Here is a 25085-nt window from a genome sequence, read left to right as displayed (position 1 = left end):
AATTAAATTGTTCAATCATTTTGTGTGAAAATTAATCGTCAAGTAAAATGTCACGAAGGCGACAGCCCTATAACTGGAGCTGAGGCGAGTGTCACCAGGCGAGTGTTAAGACAAAGAGTTAGGAGGGAGGGAATTCTAATCTCTGACAGATATGACAAAGAGAGAGAGAGAGAGAGAGAGAGAGAGAGAGAGAGAGAGAGAGAGAAAGAGAGAGAGAGAGACAGAGAGAGAGAGAGAGAGAGAGAAAGACAAGATAGACAGTCAAACACAGAAATCATGATGGATGAGAGACAGTGAAAGTCGATGACAGAGGAGATAATCCCCCCCCCCCCCCCCCTTTTTTTTTTCTTCAACCTATTTTCATAATCGGTCCACACTAATGCTCATTATAAATTGGCATCATTTCATCAAACCTGCCTACCAGTGACATCATCAATTAGGGAAACTTTCACAGGAAAATAGCCAATCTACAAGCCAATCTGGACACGTCTGGACAGCTTGTAGATGGGCTATTTTCAGTGAAGCGAAAACAGAAAATACACTAGTATAGAGTCCCGAGGGACTGAGGGCTCGTTTAAGTGGATAAGTACGGTACTTGAGTAAACATACTCGTATACTTTGTTACTTTCCACCAAAGCCGGGGACGAGGCGGGTGTCCATTCGCGTGTTAGACAAAGAGTTATCAGGCAGGAGAATTCTATTCTCTGACAGGTCTGACAGACAGAGAGAGATATAGACTCAAAGACAGGAGAGACAGTCGACGACAGAGGCCATGATGGAGAATGAAAGACAGCGAAAGACCATGACAGAGTGACGATGACAGAGGAGAGATAGTTCCAGATGGAGAACACGCTCCCCCCCCCCCCCCCTCCCCCCAGCCTCTAAAAATAGAGAAGAGACGAGACTGACACCCGAGCAAAGTGGTGCAAAGTAACTAATGTACTGTAAGTACATTTAAAGTACTGTAACTTTCCTGTTTCCTACCCTGGATTTGAACGCGGGTCTCCTGTGCAAGTTCTGAAATGATCGCCACTGAGCTAGTAGAGCCTGCCTGCTTGCTCTGGGGAGAATCTTTATTTTGACCTTCAGGTCTGTCAAACCAGACACAGGATCGTGTCAACGGTCGTGTCTAACCTAGACACAGGATCTGAATGACTCAATATAAGAGCAGAGAGACCAATAGTTATATTGTATTAACATACTCTACCATACTGATAGGTTAAAATAAGATTGCATTCACAAACAAAGTAACATTTTCAAGGTATTACTTTACTTGAGTATTTCCATTTCTTGCTACTGTATACTTCTACTGCTCAACTATACATCTCATAACAAATATTGTACTTTTTTACCTCACTACACTATTAGACAGTTGTAGTTACTAGTTACTTTTCAGATTTGACTATATTATTAGAAAACATACATTATCCACTTAAGCCCTATTCTATTCTTCGGCTATTCAAAAATAGCCGATCTACAAGCTCACAATGCGTCACATCGTGACGCATTGTGAGCTTGTAGATCTGCTATTTTCAAACATTATGGTACTTTTACTTTTGGTACTTTAAGTACATTTTGATACCAATACGTTTGTACTTTTACTCAAGTAAATTTTTAATTCCAGACATTTACTTGTAACGGAGTATTTCTACGTGGCAGTATTGATACTCTTTACTTAAGTAAAACATTAGAGTACTTTTTCCACCACTGCTGTAGGTATATTTTGACGCCAATACTTGTGTACTCTTTTTTTACCTGAAGTAAAAATGTCAAAACTTTTACTCGTAGCAGAATATTTCAATTATTGTGGTATTGCTACTTGTACAGTACTTGCGTAAAACTAAATCCGAGTACTTCTGATATAGTTTCAGGTGGAGGATCAGACTCCCTGAGCCTCTATAAATAGGAAGAGATGAGATTGACACCCGAGGAGCGAGAGAGTCTCTTCTCTATCATTCTGCTGTCCTCACAGCGTCCTCCCGGCGGCTTCCTCATCGATTTCCCTCACATGATTCATATCCTGCCTGTTTGTTTCATATCGCACACTTGTGCGGTCTCTCTCACAAAGAAATTGCATTCACTTCTGTGGCATTTATCCAGTGTAATTGTTATAAACATTGATGTACTGACATCCAATATACAGTAGGTTCTATATATGATTGCTGAGAGAACTGCAGAGAAACTCATGAAGGGATGGTATAATTCAATATCAACTTTGTTATTAACTACTTAACCTTTTTAGACCGGGAACGCATCTGTGTCATTAGAAGATTTATTTGCCTATTCAAAAAATAGCAGATATACAGATATATCTGCAATTTTTTTTAAAATCCTGATTTCTTTTTGCACATTTTTGTAATTGCTTCTGTGGGGACACACACATATTTTTAGATGGGGGTCCGCAGCCAAGTACGTATCATTTTGGGGGGCCCTTGACATGAAAAAGTTTGAGCACCACAAGAAAACATACGTTGGAAGAAAAAAAAATTAACTGCTTCTCCAGAAGCAAATGTTCGCTAAAAATATATATACCGGTATTCAAAGATTTGCTCAAATGTTCACAATAAAAAAAAAAAAGCAGATCTACAAGCTCATAGCGCTGCACTCGGTGCCGCGCCATGAGCTTGTAGATCTGCTATTTTTGAATAACCAAAGAAATCTTAACACATCGGGTGCCAAACACGGTCTGAACCGTGTTTGCGCAGAGTAGCGGTCCGGTGCCGAACACGGTCCAGACCGTGAAATATGTCTTTTTGTTTTTTTCGTTTTTCTCCACACGGGCGGGGCTAGAGCAGCTCTGGGAGTACCCATTGTGATCTTGAGAAGGATAGGCCAGATAGATCACCGGGAAAAAAAACATGGCTGCCATCCACTTCCTGTCTATTTCCTTCTTTAAAACACCTATATCTCCGAATCTGTTTCCGGTGGGGAAAACCGGTCATGCGCGATGCGCGATCCCCCCCCATTGTAACTCGCGAGTGAAATGTTATCGTTCCAGGCTGTAGCCAGGGTCATCGCGCAACATGAATGGATGTTTTTTTTTACATGGATTTGCTCCTCGTGGAGTCTAGAGCTTTAAACAGCAAAGCGCAGTCAATGGGGAGAATGCTGGCACCCAACGTAAGTTGTTATGAAAAAATGCTGGCACCTGATGTGTTAAAATGACACAGATGCGTTCCCAGTCTTAATGGGTTAAGCCATATATATACTTTATCGTATGACGAATAGCAAAAATATCAGACCTAAAAGCAAACTATTTCTATTAGTATTTTATATTATATGATATACATTTAACAGTGTGCACTGTTTGCTTGGTCTGTTGGTTGGGGTGGTAAGTGTTTTAAGTGGACCATAATGGAAACAAGCGTCGCCCTTTTTGTGTATTGATCCACGTTGGCGTTTTTAATGGTTTGCTTTTATTGATGCTAATAAAAGGAAGGAAGGAAGATCGTCTGTCCGTCTGTCTGTCTAACTGTCTGTCTGTCTGTCTGTCGGCAATAGACAGAGGCACACGATGGTCTCTCAGCTCGTTCAATAGAATTAGCTCCGAAGTAACATTACAATGAGGCGGTGGTGTAAAGTAACAAAGCACATTTACAATTTTGAGGTACTTTTACTTTACTGGAGTATTTCCAATTTTCAATAATTTTCCTTCTACTCCACTACATCTTAGAGGCAAATATTGTACTTTTACTCCACTACATATCAGAGGCAAATATTGTACTTTTACTCCACTACATCTCAGAGGCAAATATTGTACTTTTACTCCACTACAATTATTTGAAAACTTTAGTTAGTTACTTTGCAGATATACATTACATTATAAAACATACATTAACCACTTTAGCCCTATTCTATACATTATTTACTATTTGAAAATAGCTGATCTACAAGCTCACAAGGCGTTGCATCGTGGCGCGTTCTGAACTTGTAGATCTGCTATTTTCAAACATTTGAGTACTTTTGGTACTTTAAGTACATTTTGATACCAATATTTTTGTACTTTTACTTAAGTACATTTTGAATTCCGGACTTTTACTTGTATGTAACAGAGTACTTCTACATTGCAACATTGATACTTTTACTAAAGTAAAACATTTGAGTACTTTTTTTCCACCACTGCAATGAGGTAACATCTATCCAGCATGCTTACTGTGTGTACTCTTATTTGTTTTTGTCCTGCATAATGCATACTGTTGAAGGTGTATAGTGTTCATTATTCATGGTGTTTCTTCTGAGTGTGACGTATTTTACCCTGCTGTATCTACAGTACCTTTCTTGCCCTGAAACTAACTGTTGTGCTGCCTTTGGCGACCGAATTTCCCTCGTGGGATCAATAAAGGTCTTATTGTACAGTATCTCTAAAACATTAATATAATCTAATGGAAAAATAAAGCCTAAACATAGTTTGGTTTTTCATGTACAGTAATAGCTCTTCCTCACCTAAGTGACCTAACGGTACAATTCAATAAAAAAATTACTATAACCATCCATACGTAATTATGCATCTCTGTCAAAACAACAACTTTCTCTTTGCTCAAGGACGTTTTTTTCTCGAAAATAGCAGATCTACAAGCTCATAGCGCAGCACCGAGTGCCGCACTATGAGCTTGTAGATCTGCTATTTTTGAATAGCCCAAATAAATCTAAAAAAATTACACAGATGCGTTCCCGGTCTTAAAAGCTTACCCATAAGGCTCAGCTTGTCCAGCATTGTTTTGAACGTTGAAAAGCCACAGTAAATAAATAAGTGATGTTGAGGTGCTGTCTCCAGCTCTTCTAATGGTGTTGGGCTGGTAGTCATGTGCTTAACCATTAAGACCGGGACAGAGTGCCGCGCTATGAGCTTGTAACATTTTCTAACTCAAATCTTTGCTTCTGGGAGGGTCCCTGGAACAAAATATTGTCAGAAGGGGGCAGTGGTGGAAAAAGTACTCAAATTCTTTACTTAAGTAAAAGTACCAATACTGCAATATAAAAATACTTTGTTACAAGTAAAAGTCCAGAATAAAAAAAAATACTTGAGTAAAAGTACAAAAGTATTGGCATCAAAATGTACTTAAAGTACCAAAAGTAAAAGTACTAAATATTTGAAAATAGCCGATCTACAAGCTCACAACGCGTCGCGATGCGACGCGTTGTGAGCTTGTAGATCTGCTATTTTCAATTAGCATAGGTTTAAAATAGGTTTAAAGTAGTTAATGTATGTTTCATTATATCATAATTTATATCTGAAAAGTAACTAGTAACTAAAGTTTTCAAATAATTGTAGTGGAGTAAAAGTACAATATTTGCCTCTGAGATGTAGTGGAGTAGAAGTAAAAGTATTGGAAATTGGAAATACTCAAGTAAAGTACAAATACCTCAAAATTGTACTTAAGTACAGTACTTAAGTAAATGTACTTAGTTACTTACCACCACTGGAAGGGGGGTCCGCGGACAAATACATATCATTTTGGGGGGTCCTTGCCATTTTTGAGAACCACTGATACTGTAGCAACATAAATGTTTCAGAAAACTGTTAGGATTTAGAAGACATTTGTAGAATCCCTCAGAAGCAAAGATTTGAGTTAAAAATGTTCGTTCAAAAAAAATATATATATACATATTCAAAGATTTGCACAAATATTCACGATTTTTCAAAAAAAATAGCAGATCTACAAGCTCATAGCACTCGGTGGGAGCGGACTGCTGCCGAACGACGTTTTTCGTTGTGTTTTCATGCGGTGACCACCATAAACATCTATCCATTTATTCTGGGGCCAACATTCAGTGAAAATAGCCGATCTTACAAGCTCACAACCTGTCCAAACGCGACCAGTTGTGAGCTTGCAGATCAGTGAATTGGGGGAGAAGATATGGTGGCAGCCAGTGGTGTAAAGTAACTAAGTACATTTACTTAAGTACTGTACTTAAGTACAATTCTGAGGTATTTGTACTTTACTTGAGTATTTCCAATTTCCAATACTTTTACTTCTACTCCACTACATCTCAGAGGCAAATATTGTACTTTTACTCCACTACATTTACTTGAAAACTTTAGTTACTAGTTACTTTTCAGATATAAACTATGATATAATGAAACATACATTAACCACTTTAAACCTATTTTAAACCTAGGCTATTTGAAAATAGCAGATCTACAAGCTCACAACGCATCGCATCGCGACGCGTTGTGAGCTTGTAGATCGGCTATTTTCAAATATTTAGTACTTTTACTTTTGGTACTTTAAGTACATTTTGATGCCAATACTTTTGTACTTTTACTAAAGTAAATTTTTAATTCTGGACTTTTACTTGTAACAGAGTATTTTTATATTGCAGTATTGGTACTTTTACTTAAGTAAAGAATTTGAGTACTTTTTCCACCACTGGTGGCAGCGATGATTTGCATAACATAATGGAGGACAATGAGCGATTAAGTTGAAGGTGGAAATCATTTTCCGTTACAGCCGAACGGAACATTGTCTTACTGGACGACATCCTGTTGCTCTTCGTCTTGATGAAGCTGTTCTCTCACTCCTCTCTGTTATTCTACCACAGCTGCCCTCCTCCTCCTCCTCTCCTCTCAGCATCCTATTCCCAAACATGTCACTTTCTCTCTATTTTACCACCTTGTTTTTCCTGCATCTGTCTATTTCAACACTTGCTATTTCTCTCCATGCACAAACACACACACACACCTTTTCCGCCATTGCTTTACGTCTCTATTCTCATCAGTGTGTGTGTGTGTGTGTGTGTGTGTGTGTGTGTGTGTGTGTGTGTGTGCGTTTGCGTGTGCGATGTGCGTGTGGGCCAGGTGGAGGCCTGCTGGAAAGCCGGTGGGCCAGAGGAGTTGGCATGTAGTAGAGATGTCCACCTACTGATATGTCTGGGGAAATCTAAATTCAATGCAGGGGCTAAAAGAATGCTTCTCAAACTTTTTTAATTTCCCCCATAACTCAGAGAGTGTAGTGTAGTGTATACTCTCTGAGTTAGACCCGTAAGGGTCCATTTGGTTCCATTTGTACACTCTCTGAGTTACAGACCCGTAAGGGTCCATTTGGTTCCATTTGTACACTCTCTGTGTTACAGACCCGTAAGGGTCCATTTGGTTCCATTTGTACACTCTTTGAGTTACAGATCCGTAAGGGTCCATTTGGTTCCATTTGAACACTCTCTGAGTTACAGACCCGTAAGGGTCCCTTTGGTTCCATTTGTACACTCTTTGAGTTACAGACCCGTAAGGGTCCATTTGGTTCCATTTGTACACTCTTTGAGTTACAGATCCGTAAGGGTCCATTTGGTTCCATTTGAACACTCTCTGAGTTACAGACCCGTAAGGGTCCCTTTGGTTCCATTTTAACGCTCGCTGAGTTACAGACCCGTAAGGGTCCATTTGATTCCATTTGTACACTCTCTGAGTTACAGACCCGTAAGGGTCCCTTTGGTTCCATTTGTACACTCTCTGAGTTACAGACGCGTATGGGTCCATTTGGTTCCATGTGTACACTCTCTGAGTTACAGACGCGTAAGGGTCCATTTGGTTCCATTTGTACACTCTTTTTGTTTTCTCTATTATCACATTAGTTGTAGCCCATTCATTGAATTTAGATGTCACCAGATGTATCAGTGTTGCTATGCAGAATTATGTGATACCACAATCTACATTGTGGTATTGCTACTGTACTTCTACTTCATGAAAAAAAGGGGGGGAGGGCGGGGGGGGGAATCTGAGTACTTCTTCCACCACTGATACCTCCTAACAGGCTGACAGCCCGAGGAGAGACTATACAGCGATTTCATCCCTGACACATGTCAGCCTCCCTTTACACCGTGCACACACACACACACACACACACACACACACACACACACACACACACACACACACACACACACACACACACACACACACACACACACACACACACACACACACACACACACACACACACACACACACACACACACACACACACACACACACACACACACACACACACACACAGGGCAGATGACATAACTAACTGTTTGGCTCCAAAGTGGAGGATGGATGGACAGACGGACGGACCAACAGGCCGACCCTGGCATCCTTAGAGTCCCGCTGCTAGTAGAGCTAGAAATGAACTGGGCCGTACGTGTGTGGAATACTGGAACACATGAAATACAACCCACACAATAAAACATGACCTTGTGTGTTATCATCATCATCATCATCATCAAAACAAAGACAGTGCTAAATGCAGCAGCAGCAGCAGTGGAAAGTATATTTAATTATTGTACTTTTTGAGGTACACTTTTGAGGTACTTTTTTACTTTACTTGAGTATGTCCTTATTTATACTTGTACTCCACTCCAACTCAGAGGCATATATGCTGTACTTTTTACTCCACTAAACATTTTGAAAACCTTACAGTTACAGTAAGTTACTTTGCAGATGCAGACTATTAATACAAAATATGAACTACTTAAAGCCTTATGTTATACTATATATATATATTTTTTTAAATAGCCTACTTTTACTTTGGTACTGTAACTATATTTTGATGCCAATGCTTTTATACTTTCAGTTAAGTAACATTTGAACATTTTTATAATAGTGGTATTGATACTTTTACTTAGTAAAAAACTAATCTAAGTACTACTGTACTTCCTAAACTGTATCCCACAGAATCAAAAACATCCTTGTGTAGTCAGGCATCATCATCATCATCGTAACAACAGCAGCCATATGCCTCTGGCTAGATCTCCCAGCAGCGAGGGAGGGAGAGCCATGTTGAGGAGAAAAGGCCAAAAGAATGGAAACACTATCTCCAGCCATGGGACAGAACAGAACGCATGGCCATATGGACCCTGTGCTCAAACGCATGCAAGGGAGGGATTCTCACAACGATAGCAACATTATGCTAGGAACTTGCTTAACCCTTTCAACCCAGGAACACTTACAGTGTCATTTTAGATTTTTTTTATACCTATAACAATTATTTTATACTTTGGGCTATTCAAAAATAGCAGACATACAAGCTTGTAGATCTGCTATTCCTTTTTTTAAATCGAAAATCTTTGAATATGTTTTTTAAAGCGAACATTTTTAACTCAAATCTTTGCTTCTTGGGGTTCTACAAATGTTGTTGAAAAAAACGTATGTTGCTATAATATCAGTGGTTCTCAAACTTTTTTCATGTCAAGGACCCCCAAAAAGATATGTATTTGTCCACGGACCCCCCCATCTCAAAATATTTTGTTCCAGGGACCCCCAGTAGCAAAGATTTGAGTTAAAATGTATATACAGTATATATTCAAAGATTTGCACACATTTTCAAGATCTTAAAAAAATAAATAAGCAGATCTACAAGCTCATAGCTTAGATATTTTTGAATGGCCAAAGAAATCTAAAAACGACACAGATGCGTATCCCGGATTTAACGGGATAAATGGCTGTCTAACACACGTCCGTGGGCTGCATTAAAAGTGCTATCATGTCCCAGATATTTGTAAGAGCCACGGAATTTAAAGGTCAGTGCTTATCGGGACTCTTAAAAGCTTGAGCTTTTCAACCATAATCCTCTCGTTCCCTTCTTTTGCACTTCTCTCTCTCTCCCTCTCTCTCTCTCTCTCGCCCAGGGGAACAGTGAAATCTGCATACCCACACACACACACACACACACACACCACCAACACAATATGCTGCTAGGATGAATGCATCTGTATTACACTTAGTGACTGAAAGTGGGGTCTGGGGACCCCCTAGGGGTCCTGGGGACAAACAGCAATTAAACCCATTAATTAAGACCTGAGGCCGATTCTACAAATGCCTTCTAAACCAGTAGTTCTCAAACGTTTCCATGCCAAGGACCCCGAATTTATTTCTCTATATATATATATGTTACAGGGAAATTGGCATTCCAGGGAAATTGAAAAAGGAGCGCTCGTTTTCACTGCCCCCCCAGGCAATTCTGTAGAACCAACACTAGAGGGCAATGCAAGCCACACTACGTGCATAGACGTGCATAGACATGAACGTGCATGCATGTGCACGCACGCATGCAATTTGGTTTATTGAAAGCATGACTGTGTTAAGATAATTTTATTGTGTTCTGGCTTTTAACATTTGTTAAGCGTAGCTTCCTGGTTGCTATGTGGGGGGAACAACAAAAGCCAGGTCGCATCAAAGCCCCGCCTCGCGCCTTCTCCTCCTCCTCCTCTCGCCGCCTCGCATCAAAGTCCCTCCTCCTCCTCCCCCCCCTCCTCGCGAGGAGGAGCGCCTTGCGTAAAAAAAAACCTGTCTCGAAAAGCCCCGTCCCGTGCCTAAAAACGTAAATATAAACTATATATATATTAGGGCCGGGACTTTATCGTGTGAATTTCAAATAATTCATTACAGAAAAATACCTATTTTTGCACCGCAGAACGTTTCTCACTGGACGAGTTTCAAGCGGACCGATCATACCGGTGCACCAACCATCGTGGATGGTTCTCAGACAACAACAAACCGCAGTCAAACCGCAGTCAGCGCAAACATGAATGAAGACGGCACCCTCGTAGCCTGCTTGATAATGTTGACCGGGCAAATCAGAATCTGTAATGGATGCCCCCCCTCCCCGCGCACGGGGGTGCGCATTTTATTGCAAAATAAATAAATTATGTAAGGTGTCTTTAATTTAACATTTTAGTTATAGTGGGCAATTATAATGCATTAAGATATATGTAAGGCTCATTAGCCAGGGATCCTTTTAAGCGATAACCTTTTTTTGCCCCTATTTTTTTCTTTCTCCCTGAAATGCCGCCTCTGGGTCTGGCGACCCCAGAGCGCCACACTTCATCAGCCTGACGCCAACGCTGTTTATCCCCACTCAGGTGTAGCAGCGTTGCTTTGCTCCACACCTCCCTTTATTGGATTGGCTCCAGATATGGATGCTGTACATAACTGAATGTGATGGTGCAAAACCTTCCACACACACACACACACACACAGAAAAAACAAACGCACACGCACGCACAAACACACACACACACACAGCGCAGCGCTCGGAGCCAATTATCCTCACAGCCCGGCCGGCACGGGAACCACATGAAAGTTATGGTTCAATTAGGCGCGAGGGTAAAAATAATCTAATCCATAAATTAGCTAAAGTCAATTAGGACAACTTTCCAATTAAGGACAAATCTGTTACTTGAGGGCACGAGCTATAATGAGGCAGTGGGTGGAGCCATGCTGCGACTGTGTCCTTGCTTGTTTGTGTCCCCGCTTTGGCGAGAGCGCTGCGCTGTGACCGCGCGTGTGATACGGAATTACCGCTGATAATTGAATCTCGTAGGCGGAGCGGGCAAGAGACCCAACCCCGTCCAGATCTGGCACCAGCGTGTGTGTGTGTGTGTGTGTTTGTGTGTGTGTGTGTGTGTGCGTGTGTGTGTCTGTCTGTGCAAACGCAGGAGGAGTGGGAGGATGGGCATGTTGTTTGCTGTCGGGCAGAAACCTTTTATCTCCATATTTCGACGTCGTATGTTCTTTACGCCAGTGGTTCTCAAACCTTTTCATGTCCAAGGACCCCCAAAATGATATGTATTTGGCCGCGGACCCCCCCCATCTCAAAATATTTAGTTCCAGGGACCCCCCCAGGAGCAAAGATTTGAGTTACAAATGTTGGCTTTAAAAAATATATATATTCAAAGATTTGCAAAAATGTTCACGATTTTTCAAAAATAGCAGATCTACAAGCTCATGGCGCGGCACTCGGTGCCGCGCCATGAGCTTGTATATCTGCTATTTTTGAATAGCCGGTTTTGGACATACAAGGTTTTCCACCAGACAGCACCGAGGTGTGTTTATTTGTAGATTGGTGTCAATGGCGTTCCGTGGGGGATTTATGGTGCAAAAGAACAGTTTGTAATAGGACTGGCAGAGAGACTTTTTGGTAGAGGAGTTCTGTATGATGAATGATGATCACTCTCACTTTGTGTTTGAGAGGGAGAACAAAAAACAAACATGTTTTTTGGTTTTGTTGGGCTGATACTTTTTGAAGCTTATTACCCGTGAATATCCTGGTAGTTTCTTGCACTTTGCAATGTCTCCAAATAATTCATACAGAGTTTTAACCCATCTAGACACTGAGGCCGATTCTAAAAACGCCTTCTAAATCCTGACCTAAGTTTTCTGAAAAACTTAAAATATTTGTTCAAAAATTACAACAAATGTATGTTTCTATATACTGTACATAGCAACAGGAACCCCAAAAGGGGTTCCCGTCCTGAAAGGTATAGTTACAAATAGGGGTTCCTGCCCAAAAATGGGTTAATAAAAAAAATCTGGTTTTCAGATCAGCACTCACTGACAACAAACAGGTTTGATGCAGGGCATGCATTATGAGGTTCAACATCACACACCCAATGTGAATCAGAGCCGTTGACAAGACAAAACAAGCACTCCCTGTAACCCGACACCACAGTGGGTCTCATCATACTTCATTGTACGGCGAATAGCAAAAATGGCCAATTTTTTTTTTTTTAAGAACACATCGACCGCCAGAGGTTAATCTCATAATGTACTCACCAGTGCCAAGGTGTTTTTGTTGTTTTTTTGTTTTTTTCATGTCGCCATAGATCTTGTTAAAATCCTTAAGATTGAGCCGTACAAGGTCTGTTTACATCCACGACATCCCACTGTATCTCCCAGTGAAGACCACGTGTCAAACGGGGTATCCATGTTGTAGTTAGAGCGGATTACGTTAAACAGTGAAATGCGAGGAGAAAAAACTACAGGAAGAGAATTGAGTTTCAGTTTCGTCTGTAGAACGAGAGCGGACGTGATCGTCAAAACCGGATCCCAAATAATTCTATTTCCGGTCATCAAACCGGAAACGGAAGTGGATCAAAAAAATTCCGAAAGTGAACCCGGAAGTGAATAGCGCGAAAAGACCGTGGACCGTAGGGCTACGGTCTCGGCGCTTAACAGTTGGATTTAACGGACCGTAGGACTACGTTCTTGGCGGTTAATGTGTTAATGAATTCTTTTTTTTTCATTTTTTGAAATTGACTTCAAGATTTCTGCCTATAATGACATGGCCAAAATAGGCACGCCACGTTGAAAAACGTACAAAACATTCCTTGCCTACCTTGACTGATATTCAAAGCCTCCCATTGACAAAGACCTTCGTCTGAGCCCAGAGCCAATAAGAGAGAGGCTTTAACATGACCCCATGATCACCTGATTTCCCTCTACGGCTTTGTAAACCGACGAGCTGCCTCCATCACGACCCCCTGACCTCCCCCTAAACCCCCCGCGCGGCGCGGTGCCTGCGGGGTTGGTGGGTTCTCTTCTCACCTCAGCATGTGGTGACCCTGGTCTCTGTAAGGTGTGATGTCCAGGGAGACCTCCTCCCACGTCTTGGAGATGCCCTCCAGGTCCTGTGTGAGATATCAAAGCCAAAGAGGAGAACGTTACCAGACGTATGACACAGGTTCACTGGAGAGCAGGCCAGTGGAGAGAGAGAGAGAGAGAGAGAGAGAGAGAGAGAGAGAGAGAGAGAGAGAGAGAGAGAGAGAGAGAGAGAGAGAGAGAGAGAGAGAGAGAGAGATTACAGTTTTAGATTATGGCGATATCATTTACATACGCTCTGCTCCTTCCACACTAAAGCCACTCCATACAGTCGACCACTCAGCCCTGGTTTTCTTACTTTCTAATATACGCCTGATTCATACTTAGCTGTGCGCCGGTGTCATGCATCGGAAAATACGCGTTGTTGTGAGTTTGTAGATCTGCAATTTTTTCCAACTAAATTTGGCTGTTTCAGCTATTTTCAACACGGTCCTAAAATGTCCTCACAATAGTATAGCAGCAATACAACCTTTGTGGTGTGTGTGTGTGTGTGTGTGTGTGTGTGTGTGTGTGTGTGTGTGTGTGTGTGTGTGTGTGTTAGAGAGAGCTCTGGACCTCATACATACACCATTAAAAGGCGTATCAAAGCGTATGAGGGCTGCTGGGAATGATGAATGAGGAATGATGAATGAGGTTTGTTGGCCATCATCGAACACTGCACTGTTTTTAGCCTTGCTTAAGAAATTGCCTGATTATCTTAACAGCTTAATACATTTTAGAGTTTGTAATCACCATACCCGTTTCACAAGATTTCTTGGTTTTAAACGTTTCCACTGTTAAATATCTGATCTGGGTAAAGGGCTTTTCAGACAGGCAGCGATTGACACGCCTAGTAAGTCATTTGGCGACGGCGAGCGACTAGTTGGGCGGCGCGGACAATCTGAAGGGCGAAGCGGCGAGGTTGTGCGTGTGCTCGTTTCATTCCCACTGCTGTTTAATTGTTGTACGAGCTTGATGACGTACAGTAGCGCAGCACCGAGTGCCGCGCTATGAGCTTGGAGATCTGCTGTTTTTTTTAAAAAATCATGAAAATGTGTGCAAATCTTCGAATATATATATTTTCAAAGCAAACATTTGTAACTCAAATCTTTGCTTCTGGGAGGTCTGTGGAACAAAATATTGTACATATGTTCGCTTAAAAAAGAATATATATATATTGAAAGATTTGCACAAGTTTTCACGATTTTTCAAAAATAGCCAAAGAAATCTTAAAATGACACAGATATGCGTTCCCGTTCTTAAAGGACGACTTCACCGCTTTTCAACCTATCTTCATATAATTGGTCCTCACTAATACTCATGATAAAATGGTAAAAAAAAATTCTACTTGGTCTGTGTCTCATAGGGGGGCTGTGGACAGTCCAGAAACCCGTCTACCAGTGACATCATCATTAGGCATGATTTTTTTTTTCAACAAGATTTCATATTTTTTATTTAGATTTTTATTAACACGAGAACAATGGCTTCTTTTATTGCATCGCAACTTTCCAGGAATAGAAAGCCTGCAGTTTCTATTAGCTTGGATTCCCCACTGATGTCACTGGTAGACGGGACTCTGAACTGTCCACAGCCCTCCTCTGAGACACAGACCGAGTAGAAAAAAATGGTACCATTTTCTCATGAGTATAGAGCACCGAAGTCCTGACGTGACTCGTTCATCCCCAGGTTTGCGGAAGTAATTTCTCTATGGAGAATAACATTGGGTCATCTTAGAATCGTCTCATATAAGAATTGTGGTCCAAAAATAAACACCGCGTGTCGGCGTTATTGTCAGGGAGGAGGTTCTTTATCGTTTATGATAGTCAGTCACTTATATTTGATACAGTCTGTTTCTGGCGAAAATGTAACTAATTCGGCGGAAGTAACATTAGCGTTTTCTCACCGTCAGTTGATGCTTCATATCCATAAGAGTCAACCCGCCGGGGTCATTTGTTTATTTTTGGAACACAGTTCTTATTTGACGCGATATTAAATACGTCTATGGGATTCAGAACGGGGGTGGAAAACTGCGAACCAGGTAGACAAACAAAGGATGTGTAAATGACGTCAGACTTCGGCGGTCTATTAGTGAGGACCTATTATATGAAGATAGGTTGAAAAGCGGTGAAGTCGTCCTTTAATGGATTAAACAACACTTTGCCGTTTTGCAGCTTTTGCAGCTGAAGTTAGCTCAACTTGGATTTTGAAGCTTCAAAGTTACTTGAAGCAACTTGCTTCTTGCATCTTGTCCGGGGGGGGGGAACCATCCCATCTTGACGCTCTGACTCGCGCTCACACCTCTGGTTCCCCCCCCCCCCCCCGAGGCCGCCTGCCGTTCACACACTAAATCTGTGTTGATGTTTTAAAGCTCCGCAAGCTAGCCGGCGGGCCGAGCTAGCCGGGCCTCTGTGGGGCAGGGAGAGAAAAGGGTCGGGGGGGGGGGGGGGCTGTGTGCAGTAGGTGTAAAGTAACTAAGTACACTTACTCAAGTACTTGAGGTACAATTTTGAGGTACTTTTACTTTACTGGAGTATTTCCAATTTTCAATACATCGGCTACTTGAAAATAGCAGATCTACAAGCTCACAACGCGACGCATTGTGAGCTTGTAGATCTGCTATTTTCAAACATTTTAGTACTTTATATATATATATATATATATATATATATATATATATATATATATATATATATATATATATATACTTTATAGGTAAGTATATTTTGATGCAAATACTTTTGTCCTTTTTACTCAAGTGATATTTTGAACACAGGCCTTTTTACTTGTAACAGAGTATTTTTTATATTGTGGTACTGCTACTTAAAGTGAAATATCCGAGTACTTCTTCCACCACTGGTTGTGTGTGTGTGTGTGTGTGTGTGTGTGTGTGTGTGTGGGGGGGGGGGGCTTGAACCCACAGCTGACAGGCAGACATACAGACAGACAGCCTGCGCCGCTCAGCCTTGGAGATGATGGCAGGGGGAAACAGAGGTGCAGGCAAGCAGTAAGTCACATATTAAGCCCTTCAAGCCCCCCCTTCCATCCCAGTGGCCTCTCTCTCTCTCTCTCTCTCTCTCTCTCTCTCTCTCTCTCTCTCTCTCTCTCTCTCTCTCTCTCTCTCTCTCTCTCTCTCTCTCTCTCTCTCTCTCTCTCTCTCTCCCGGGCCCCGGCCGGGCCGGCGCTCTGGTCTGGAGGAAATTAACCCATTATGACCGGGAACGCATCTGTGTCATTTTAAGATTTCTTTGGCTATTCAAAAATAGCAGATATACAAGCTCATAGCGCGGCACCGAGTGCCGCGCTATGAGCTTGTAGATCTGCTGATTTTTGAAAAACTTGAAAATATGTGCAAATCTTTGAATATATAGATATTTTTTTAAGCGAACATTTTTAACTCAAATCTTTGCTTCTGGGGGGGTCCCTGAAACAAAAAATTGAGATGGGGGTCCGCGGGCCAAATACATATAATTTTGGGGGTCCTTGACATGAAAAAAGTTTGAGAACCACTGATTATAGCAACATAAGTTTTTTTTTCAAAAAACTGTTTAGGATTTAGAAGACATTTGTAGAATCCCCCCAGAAGCAAAGATTTGATTTCAAAATGTTCGCTTTAAAAAATATATATATTCAAAGATTTGCATAACATTTTCATTTGTCTGCTATTTTTTAATAGCCAAAGAAATCTAAAAGTGGCACAGATACTTTTCCGGGACTTAATGGGTTAAGTCTTGTCTACCATTTCCCCCTCCTCACCACCAACGCCTGCCTGCCCCAGCCCCGCCCCCTAGACCTCCTCATCCACATCCACACACAGACAGGCCCCATGGAGGAGGAGGGGGGGGTATACAGGGTATAAAGCTATGATGAGCTGCCCCGGCCCGCCAGAGGCTACACGGTGGTGTGGTGGGCTGGGGGGCCGTGGCTATACCAAGGCCCCGACGCAGCTACTTAACCCTTTCAATCCGGGAACCGCATATACCGTGTCATTTTAGATTTTTTTTTATAGCTATAACCATTATTTTATACTTTGGGATATTAATTATTTTTTCAAAAATCGACAATTATTTTTGCTATATATTTTTTTGGAAAAATCATGAAAGTTTTGTGCAAATCTTTGAATATATATGTTTTTTAAAGTGATTTTTTTTTACTCAAATCTTTGCTTCTGGGGATTCTACAACTGTTGTTAGTTATTTACGTATGTTGCTATAATATCAGTGGTGCGCAAACTTTTGTCATGTCAAGGACCACCCAAAATGATATACATCCCCCCCCCCCCCATCCCAAAATATGTTGTTCCAGGGACCCCCCCAGAAGCAAAGATTTGAATTAAAAATGTATATATATATATTCAAAGATTTGCACCCATTTTCACTATTCTTTCCCCTCAAAAATAGCAGATCTACAAGCTCATAGTGCGGCACTCGGTGCCGCGCTATGAGCTTGTATATCTGCAATTTTTTAATATAGCCAAAGACATCTAAAGTGACACGGTATGCGTTCCCGGTCTTAATGGGTTAACCCTTCTGCGTCCCCCCGCTAACTGCCCTTTACCTGGAATGATTACCACATGCACCCCGAGCACCTGGCAGTCATTCATCATTCCCAGCAGCCCCCATACGCTTTGATACGAAGATACGCCTTTTAATGGTGTATGTATGAGGTCCAGAGCTCTCTAACACACACACACACACACACACACACACACACACACACACACACACACACACACACACACACACACACACACACACACACACACACACACACACACACACACACACACACACACACACACACACACACACACACACACACACGCGTTGTCTTGCTATACTATTGTGAGGACATCAACATTTTAGGACAGCGTTGAAAATAGCTGAAATAGCCAAATTCCTTTTGAGAAAATAGCAGATCTACAAACTCACAACAACGCGTATTTTCCAATGCATGACACTGGCGCACAAGTAAGTATGGATCCGGCGTATATAGAACCCTAAGAAACGAATGTCTGATATTAAAGGAGGAGTTCACCCAAAAAATGTCTTATTTTCTATCAATTACACACCACATGAAGCCTTGATTTCATGGATTTATTTTTGTTTTTGTGGCATTCCTAAGACAATAATTTGATGACCGTGTGTATTTCCGGTAGGAGACACAAATAATCTACTTTGTGTCTCCTACCGGATACATTAGCCGGTAGGAGACAGGAATTAAATTATTAGCTTAGGAATGCGACAAAAACTAAAAATAATCCATGGATTCAAGGCTTCATAGGGTGTGCAATTGATAGAAAATAAGTCATTTTTTGGGTGAACTCCTCCTTTAACCTTAACCTGAATCGTTTTCTTGCCATTTACACACACACACACACACACACGCACACACACACACACACACACACACACACGTGCGCAGAAGAATTCAGGGTTGCGGGGTGAATACAATTTGAAAGGATATCCACTCAGAACTCTGACCCCTCGTAACCATAACAAGAATCTCGTGTGACTGACCCTGGAGAACCACACTGTACCCGGAGACGGCGAGGGGGTCAAATGAATAACTTAACCGTGGAGAATGTGAACACTAATGGTGATGACCTGGTGAAAGGGCTGGGGGGGGACGGGGGGGGGGGGCGCGGGGGGTTACAGAGCCAGGGAGGGAGGGTTTGGAGGCAAAGAGTGGAAGAGAGAGAATGAGAAGAGAGGTGAGGACATTTGTAAGCCATTTGGGGGTGGGAGCTTTTTTAACCCATTAAGACCTGAAGCCGATTCAAAAGATGTTTTCAAAAACATTTTGAAAAAAAGATAAAACATATTTTTTCACGATTTTTCAAAAAATAGCAGATCTACAAGCTCATGGCGCGGCACTCGGTGCCGCGCCATGAGCTTGTAGATCTGCTATTTTTGAATAGCCAAATAAATCTTAAGTGACATAGATGCGTTCCAGGTTTTAATATTATGTTAATAATTTTTTTTTTTTTTTATCCACAAGTTTCCTAGGGCGTTGTGGGCATCACTTCCTGACGATTTGATCCAATGAAATCCAACGAAATCCAATGATATCCAATGAAATCGACAGGAAGTGATGCCCACAACGCCCTATAGGAAACTTGTGGATATTCATTGTTTTTTTAATTCATTTTTTTTTTGTTTGTTTGGTGTTTGATTTCAGTTGAGTTCTAATTCATTTTACGAGTGCCTACGTTATTTTAGTTTTAGGAATGGAAAAATACCTTGTTTTTATTTAAGTTTCAGTCAACAAAACAAAACAAAAAAAATCCCTTTCAATAGTTATAGTTTTAGTCTTTAGTTTTAGTTGACTATACTGTATATAACTAGTGAAGGCTGGGACAAAACACAGGCTTCATTTCCCAGCAGGCAAAGAAAGAAGGAAGGAAGGAAAAAAGGCAGGCAGTAACAGAGCAGATGTGCACTTATAGGTGCATGACGTCTTGTAGGCAAAAAAAAACATGAAAAAAATAATAAAGAACAGAAAAAGAACAGGAGACAGGTAGGAGAGAGAGAGAGAGAGAGAGAGAGAGAGAGAGAGAGAGAGAGAGAGAGAGAGAGAGAGAGAGAGAGAGAGAGAGAGAGAGAGAGAGAGAGAGAGAGAGCGAGGCTAGACATGGAGACAGCTGAGTGGCAGACAGTGGTCTAGAGGGAGACAGACCTGTTCGATGGTGAGCTCCTTGCTGGCGGAGGTGGAGATCTCCTGGATGGAGTCAGTGTGTTGGTCCAGGCCCAGAGCCATCAGGCTCTCCAGGGTCAGCGTCTGCTCAAAGGGGCTCTGCAGCTCCTGGCCCACCTGCTGCCAGTGTCTGCAAAAACAGTACGGTTCAGTTCAGTTCAGTTCAGTTCAGTTCAGTACAGTACAAGTCAAGGAATTAATGGATTTTGCAGCGGAAACCCATCTGAAAATATCTTGTGACAGGGACCTATCCTACATCCTACAAGATTTGTGTCGTTAAAGTATTTCATGAATATTCCACATTTCTTCACATTGTGATTTGGGGGACATTTTGGTAACTTTTTGGTAGGTGGAGTGTGGTCAAGGCAGTGTTGATTTTGACAGCAATTTTTTGGTTTGTTTTAGTCATATTTTAGTCACCTGAAATGTTTTAGTTTTTTTCTAGTTTTAGTCGACTAAATATCATCTGATTTTAGTCGACTAAATGTACAGTTGATTTAGTCGACTAAATGTACAGTTGATTTAGTCGACTAAATGTACAGTTGATTTAGTCGACTAAAATGTATTTTGGCGGTGACTTGATGGCGTCGTAATGGCTGATTTTACACTTGGTTGCATGCTGAAAATAGCCGATCTACTTGTAGATCGGCTATTTTCAGAGCGCAACACCCGAGCGCAACCAAACGTAAAATGACTTGTCTTTTAGTTCTACTGGATCTCTTCTACACTAGACCCGCCCCTAACATTTTAGTCTAGTTTTTATTTGTTGACGAAATTGTCAATATATTTATTTGTATTCATTTATTTTTCGTCAGTGAAAAAAAGGTAGTCGACGAAAAAAAGTTGACAAAATCAACACTGTACTGTACACACACAAACACACGCACGCAAAAACATCAAAGAGTACAGAAGTAGGCCATCTGCTGGGACGAGCACAGATATAGGAATAGAGAGAGATATGTGGGCACGGTTATATGACAGACGCATGGCTGCACTGCACAAGCTCCCTAACGGAGCGTCATTAGCACACTGACGGCTGTAAGTGACAGCTGGCACTGAAGAGGGGGAGAGATGGAGGGATGGGATGGGATACGGGATTGGGATGGGATGGGATGGGGGGGGGGGACAACTGTGCCAGCTATCACCCTCTGGCTGTTCTCCAGTCATTTTAATCAAAGCAAAACACTCCCTCTTCACTAAGGCAAGAAGCCCCTTGGAGACCCAGGTACCTTAGACACACTTGACACCGAGCGCAAGGCACAGCGCGCGCTTTTTGCCCCCATGTGTTTATCCCGTTCGATCCGGGAACGCATCTCTGGTCATTTTTTAGATTTCTTTGGCTGTTCAAAAAATAGCAGATATACAAGCTCATAGCGCGGCACCGAGTGCCGCGCTATGAGCTTGCATATATCTGCTATTTTTTTTTAAATCGTGAAAATTGGTGAAAATATATATTTTTTAAAGTGAACATTAAGTCAAATATTTTGTTCCAGGGACCTCACCGGAAGCAAAAAAAATAGTTACAAATGTTTGCTTTAAAAAATATATATTCAAAAAGGTTTGCACAAATTTTCACGATAAAAAGAAAATGCAGATCTACAAGCTCCAAAAAAAAATAGCAGATCTACAAGCTCATAGTGCGGCACTCTTGTAGATCTGCTATTTTTTGAATAGCCAAAGAAGTCGAAAACGATAGAGATGCGTTCCCAGATTGAATGGGTTAATACGAGACGAGACTGTCTGCCATCCATGTCTCGTCCATGTCTCATTACCCGCATCAACAACCACGGATCACCTATGAGCACAGTGGATCTCTAACATTTACATGTCAGGGACAGACGCCCCCAAATTGATACGTATTTGTCCACGGACTCACATTTGAAAATGATTTGTACCAGGGGGCACCCACAGAGAAGATTTGTGTTGTTAAAATTCAGTATAAAATAGGGTTAAAGTGGTTAAACTAAGATTTTGATGCTATATCAAATTCAGCCAGGGTCACCAAGTCTTGCATATAGAGCGTCGCAGTTCCCGCCCACTTCCTGTTTTTTTTGGTGCCGGAAGAAAAAACTCAATGCATTTTTCCATTGACATTTCCAAAAATATTTATATCTATTAATTTAAGCCTCGAATCAAGCCATCATGACATGACATGAATCATGACCATAAACGTTTGATTCTGTGATTTTTTTTTTGTTGAAAACGGCAAAACAAAGGGTATTTATTAAATATAGTATATCATATAATTAAATATAAAATAAAAAAAAATCACAGAAAAAAACGTTTTATGGTCATGATTCATGTCATCTCGTGATGGCTTGATTCGAGGCTTAAATTAATAGATATAAATATTTTTGGAAATGTCAATGGAAAAATGCATTGAGTTTTTTCTTCCGGCACCAAAAAAAACAGGAAGTGGGTGGGAACTGCGACGCTCTATAGCCAGACATATCAATATGTCAGACCTACCAATACGTGCGTTTACATCTGAAGTAGGAAGGGCCTTCTTTTAGGTGGTTACAATTCACTTAGCACCATACCGGCCATGGAGCCAAGGACAAAACTATTTTACTCAGGCCCCACTATTCTTTTTTTGTTATCCTCCTGTTTATTTTCATTTCTTCTCCCCAGAGGACAGAGGGCCTGAGGTAGGTTCTTTCAGAAGGTGACATAACTGACGATATTATGACCTATAACACCGTTACCAGTCATTCAGAGCCCACCTTTTTGGCTCCTGGTCAAAACGAGTTATTCTGCAGAGCCGAAACCCCGACTGTACAGTTGGAGATGTCCGTAGCAATTTGGATGACGTGGAGGGGACGGAACAGGACAGGACAAGGGATGGTGTTTCTAAGAACACTGGTTCTCAAAAGTGGGGTCTGGGGACCCCTAGGGGTCATTGACGGGGTCCCCAGCCAAATGAATTAACATAGCATCAAAATCAGTTTAACCACTTTAAACCCTACAGCAGAGGTCTTCAACAGGGGGTCCGCGACCCCTAGGGGGTCCGCGGAGGTACTGCAGGGGGTCCGCGAAATTGTTTGATTAAAAAAAAAAAAGTTTAAAAACTTTTTGTTAATTTATTTTTCAAAAATGTCAATATGTCTTTAAACATAACATGACATATTTGAATAGCTTAGTATTGAATGCACAATAACATGGTATGTTTATACATATTTTGTAGAGAAAGAAAAGGTCTTTTGCACACCTACTGGGACAACCTATGGGTAGGAGCAGGCTCCAGGCAACCATTTGTTCATGTTTATACATATAAAACACAATTTTATACATAAATATACGATATATGTGGTGGCCTACCCCCTACCCTACGAGGTAGGGGGTCCCTGCTCCATCACCCCATCAGTTTGGGGGTCCCTGGTCTGAAAAGGTTGAAGACCCCTGCCCTACAGTATATAAATTGGCTATATATCGCGACGAGTTGTGAGCTTGTACATTAGACTTGCTATTTTCAAGGAATGTTTGGGGGGAAAAAGTGTTTTTGAAACATTTTGACGTCACAAACTTGTACGGGAGAGTCCGTGGCACAACATATTTTCAGATGGGGGGGTCCTCGGCCAAAAAAAATTTCATTTGGGTGGTCCTTGGGTGGTCCTTGACATGAAAATGTTTGAAAACCACTGTTCTAGAAAAGTTTTTTTTTCATCTTTTCTTTGCTTTAAAAAAAAAATGTTTTGTGCCATCATCTTTTTTATTTATTTTTTCCCGTAGAAGCGCTCGCATTCCTCGGTGGCGGTGGCGCCAGCTATTGGCTTGAGGACAGGGGTGGGGTGGGGGGGGGGGCTGAGCGGTCCTCTGGGGGGGCGGGGGTGGAGGGGGGGATAGGACGTTACTGTACACACAGACACTGATGAGAGGAAATTAGGCTGAGAGAGAGAAGACCTTGGAGAAAGATCCACATGGGACCATAAGCTGACTTGGACTGTATACAGTAATGAGCCTATGATGCTATAGGACCAGCAGCGCAGAATGTCTCCGTGTTTTAGTCATTTGCCAGATGTTCTCGTCATCATCTCTCCTAATGACACGGTGCTTTCTGAACCCCGGCCAGGCCCACGGTGTTTGAAGTGAGGAGAGGACGACTTTCAACACCAGATCTGAGGCAGAAGTGGATAAGAAGAGGCATTTTCTGCCCCGTTGAGGTCTCGGAGCTCAATAAACTGTGTGTGTGGAGGGCCTTTTTCTGAGTGTTTGGCCCAATGCGATGTGATGATGAGTTAAACCATTAAATCCGGGGAACGCATCTGTGTGTCATTTTAAGATTTCTTTGGGCTATTCAAAAATAGCAGATATACAAGCTCATAGCGCGGCACCGAGTGCCGCGCTATGAGCTTGTACAGTAGATCTGCAATTCTTTTCGAATCCTGAACATTTGTGCAAAATATATGTTTTAAAGCGAGCATTTTTTACTCAAATCTTTGCTTCTGGGGGGTCCCTGGATTGGAACAACATATTTTGAGATGGGGGTCAAATACATATAATGTTGGGGGTCCTTGACATTATTAAAAGTTTGGGAACCATTGATATTATAGCAACATACGTTTAAAAAACAAAAAAAACCTGTTAGGATTTAGAAGACATTTGTAGAATCCCCCCAGAAGCAAAGATTTGAGTTACAAATGTTTGCTTTAAAAAATATATATATTCAAAGATTTGCACACATTTTCACAATTTTTCAAAAACAGCAGATCTACAAGCTTGTATATCTGCTATTTTTTGAACAGCCAAAGAGATCTAAAAAATGACACAGATTCTTTCCAGGTCTAAACGGGTTAGATGAAAGGGAAAAGTCCATTTACAGGGGGCTGGTATAATACAGTACCTGTCTCTCATGGCCGGGTTTCGGAGGTCGGTAATGACTGGGATGGTCATCTTGAACTGCTCAATCTTGTTCCTGGAGAAATCCACTATCTCCCACTGCTTGTCCTGTGTGTCATCACGCAAAAAAAAAAAATGCAGACCATTACGGCTGGGCCATCATCTACATGCTACACAGCACCCAAGAGGGCTATTTTGAAGGAAATTGTGCACTTTCCGA

At 41.6% G+C, this 25085-nt stretch overlaps 1 protein-coding gene across 1 annotated transcript in view; it reads right to left on the bottom strand.

The window, feature by feature from the left end:
• Positions 1 to 25085, bottom strand: part of dnah2 (dynein, axonemal, heavy chain 2) — a gene marked incomplete at both ends in the record, with an annotated part of 428475 nt that overhangs the window by 247755 nt on the left and 155635 nt on the right. Inside the window, 3 exons of the mRNA XM_080450915.1 lie at positions 13304 to 13386; positions 20012 to 20159; positions 24870 to 24973. Coding sequence (XP_080307041.1) covers positions 13304 to 13386; positions 20012 to 20159; positions 24870 to 24973 — 335 coding nt within the window. The remainder of the gene's footprint in view (positions 1 to 13303; positions 13387 to 20011; positions 20160 to 24869; positions 24974 to 25085) is intronic.

This window comes from Gymnoscopelus braueri (genome assembly GCF_963280865.1).
Source record: "Gymnoscopelus braueri genome assembly, chromosome: 15".
NCBI lineage: Eukaryota > Metazoa > Chordata > Actinopteri > Myctophiformes > Myctophidae > Gymnoscopelus > Gymnoscopelus braueri.
The sequence above is the reverse complement of the archived record's forward strand: the minus strand, read 5'-3'. Positions and strand labels throughout refer to the sequence as shown.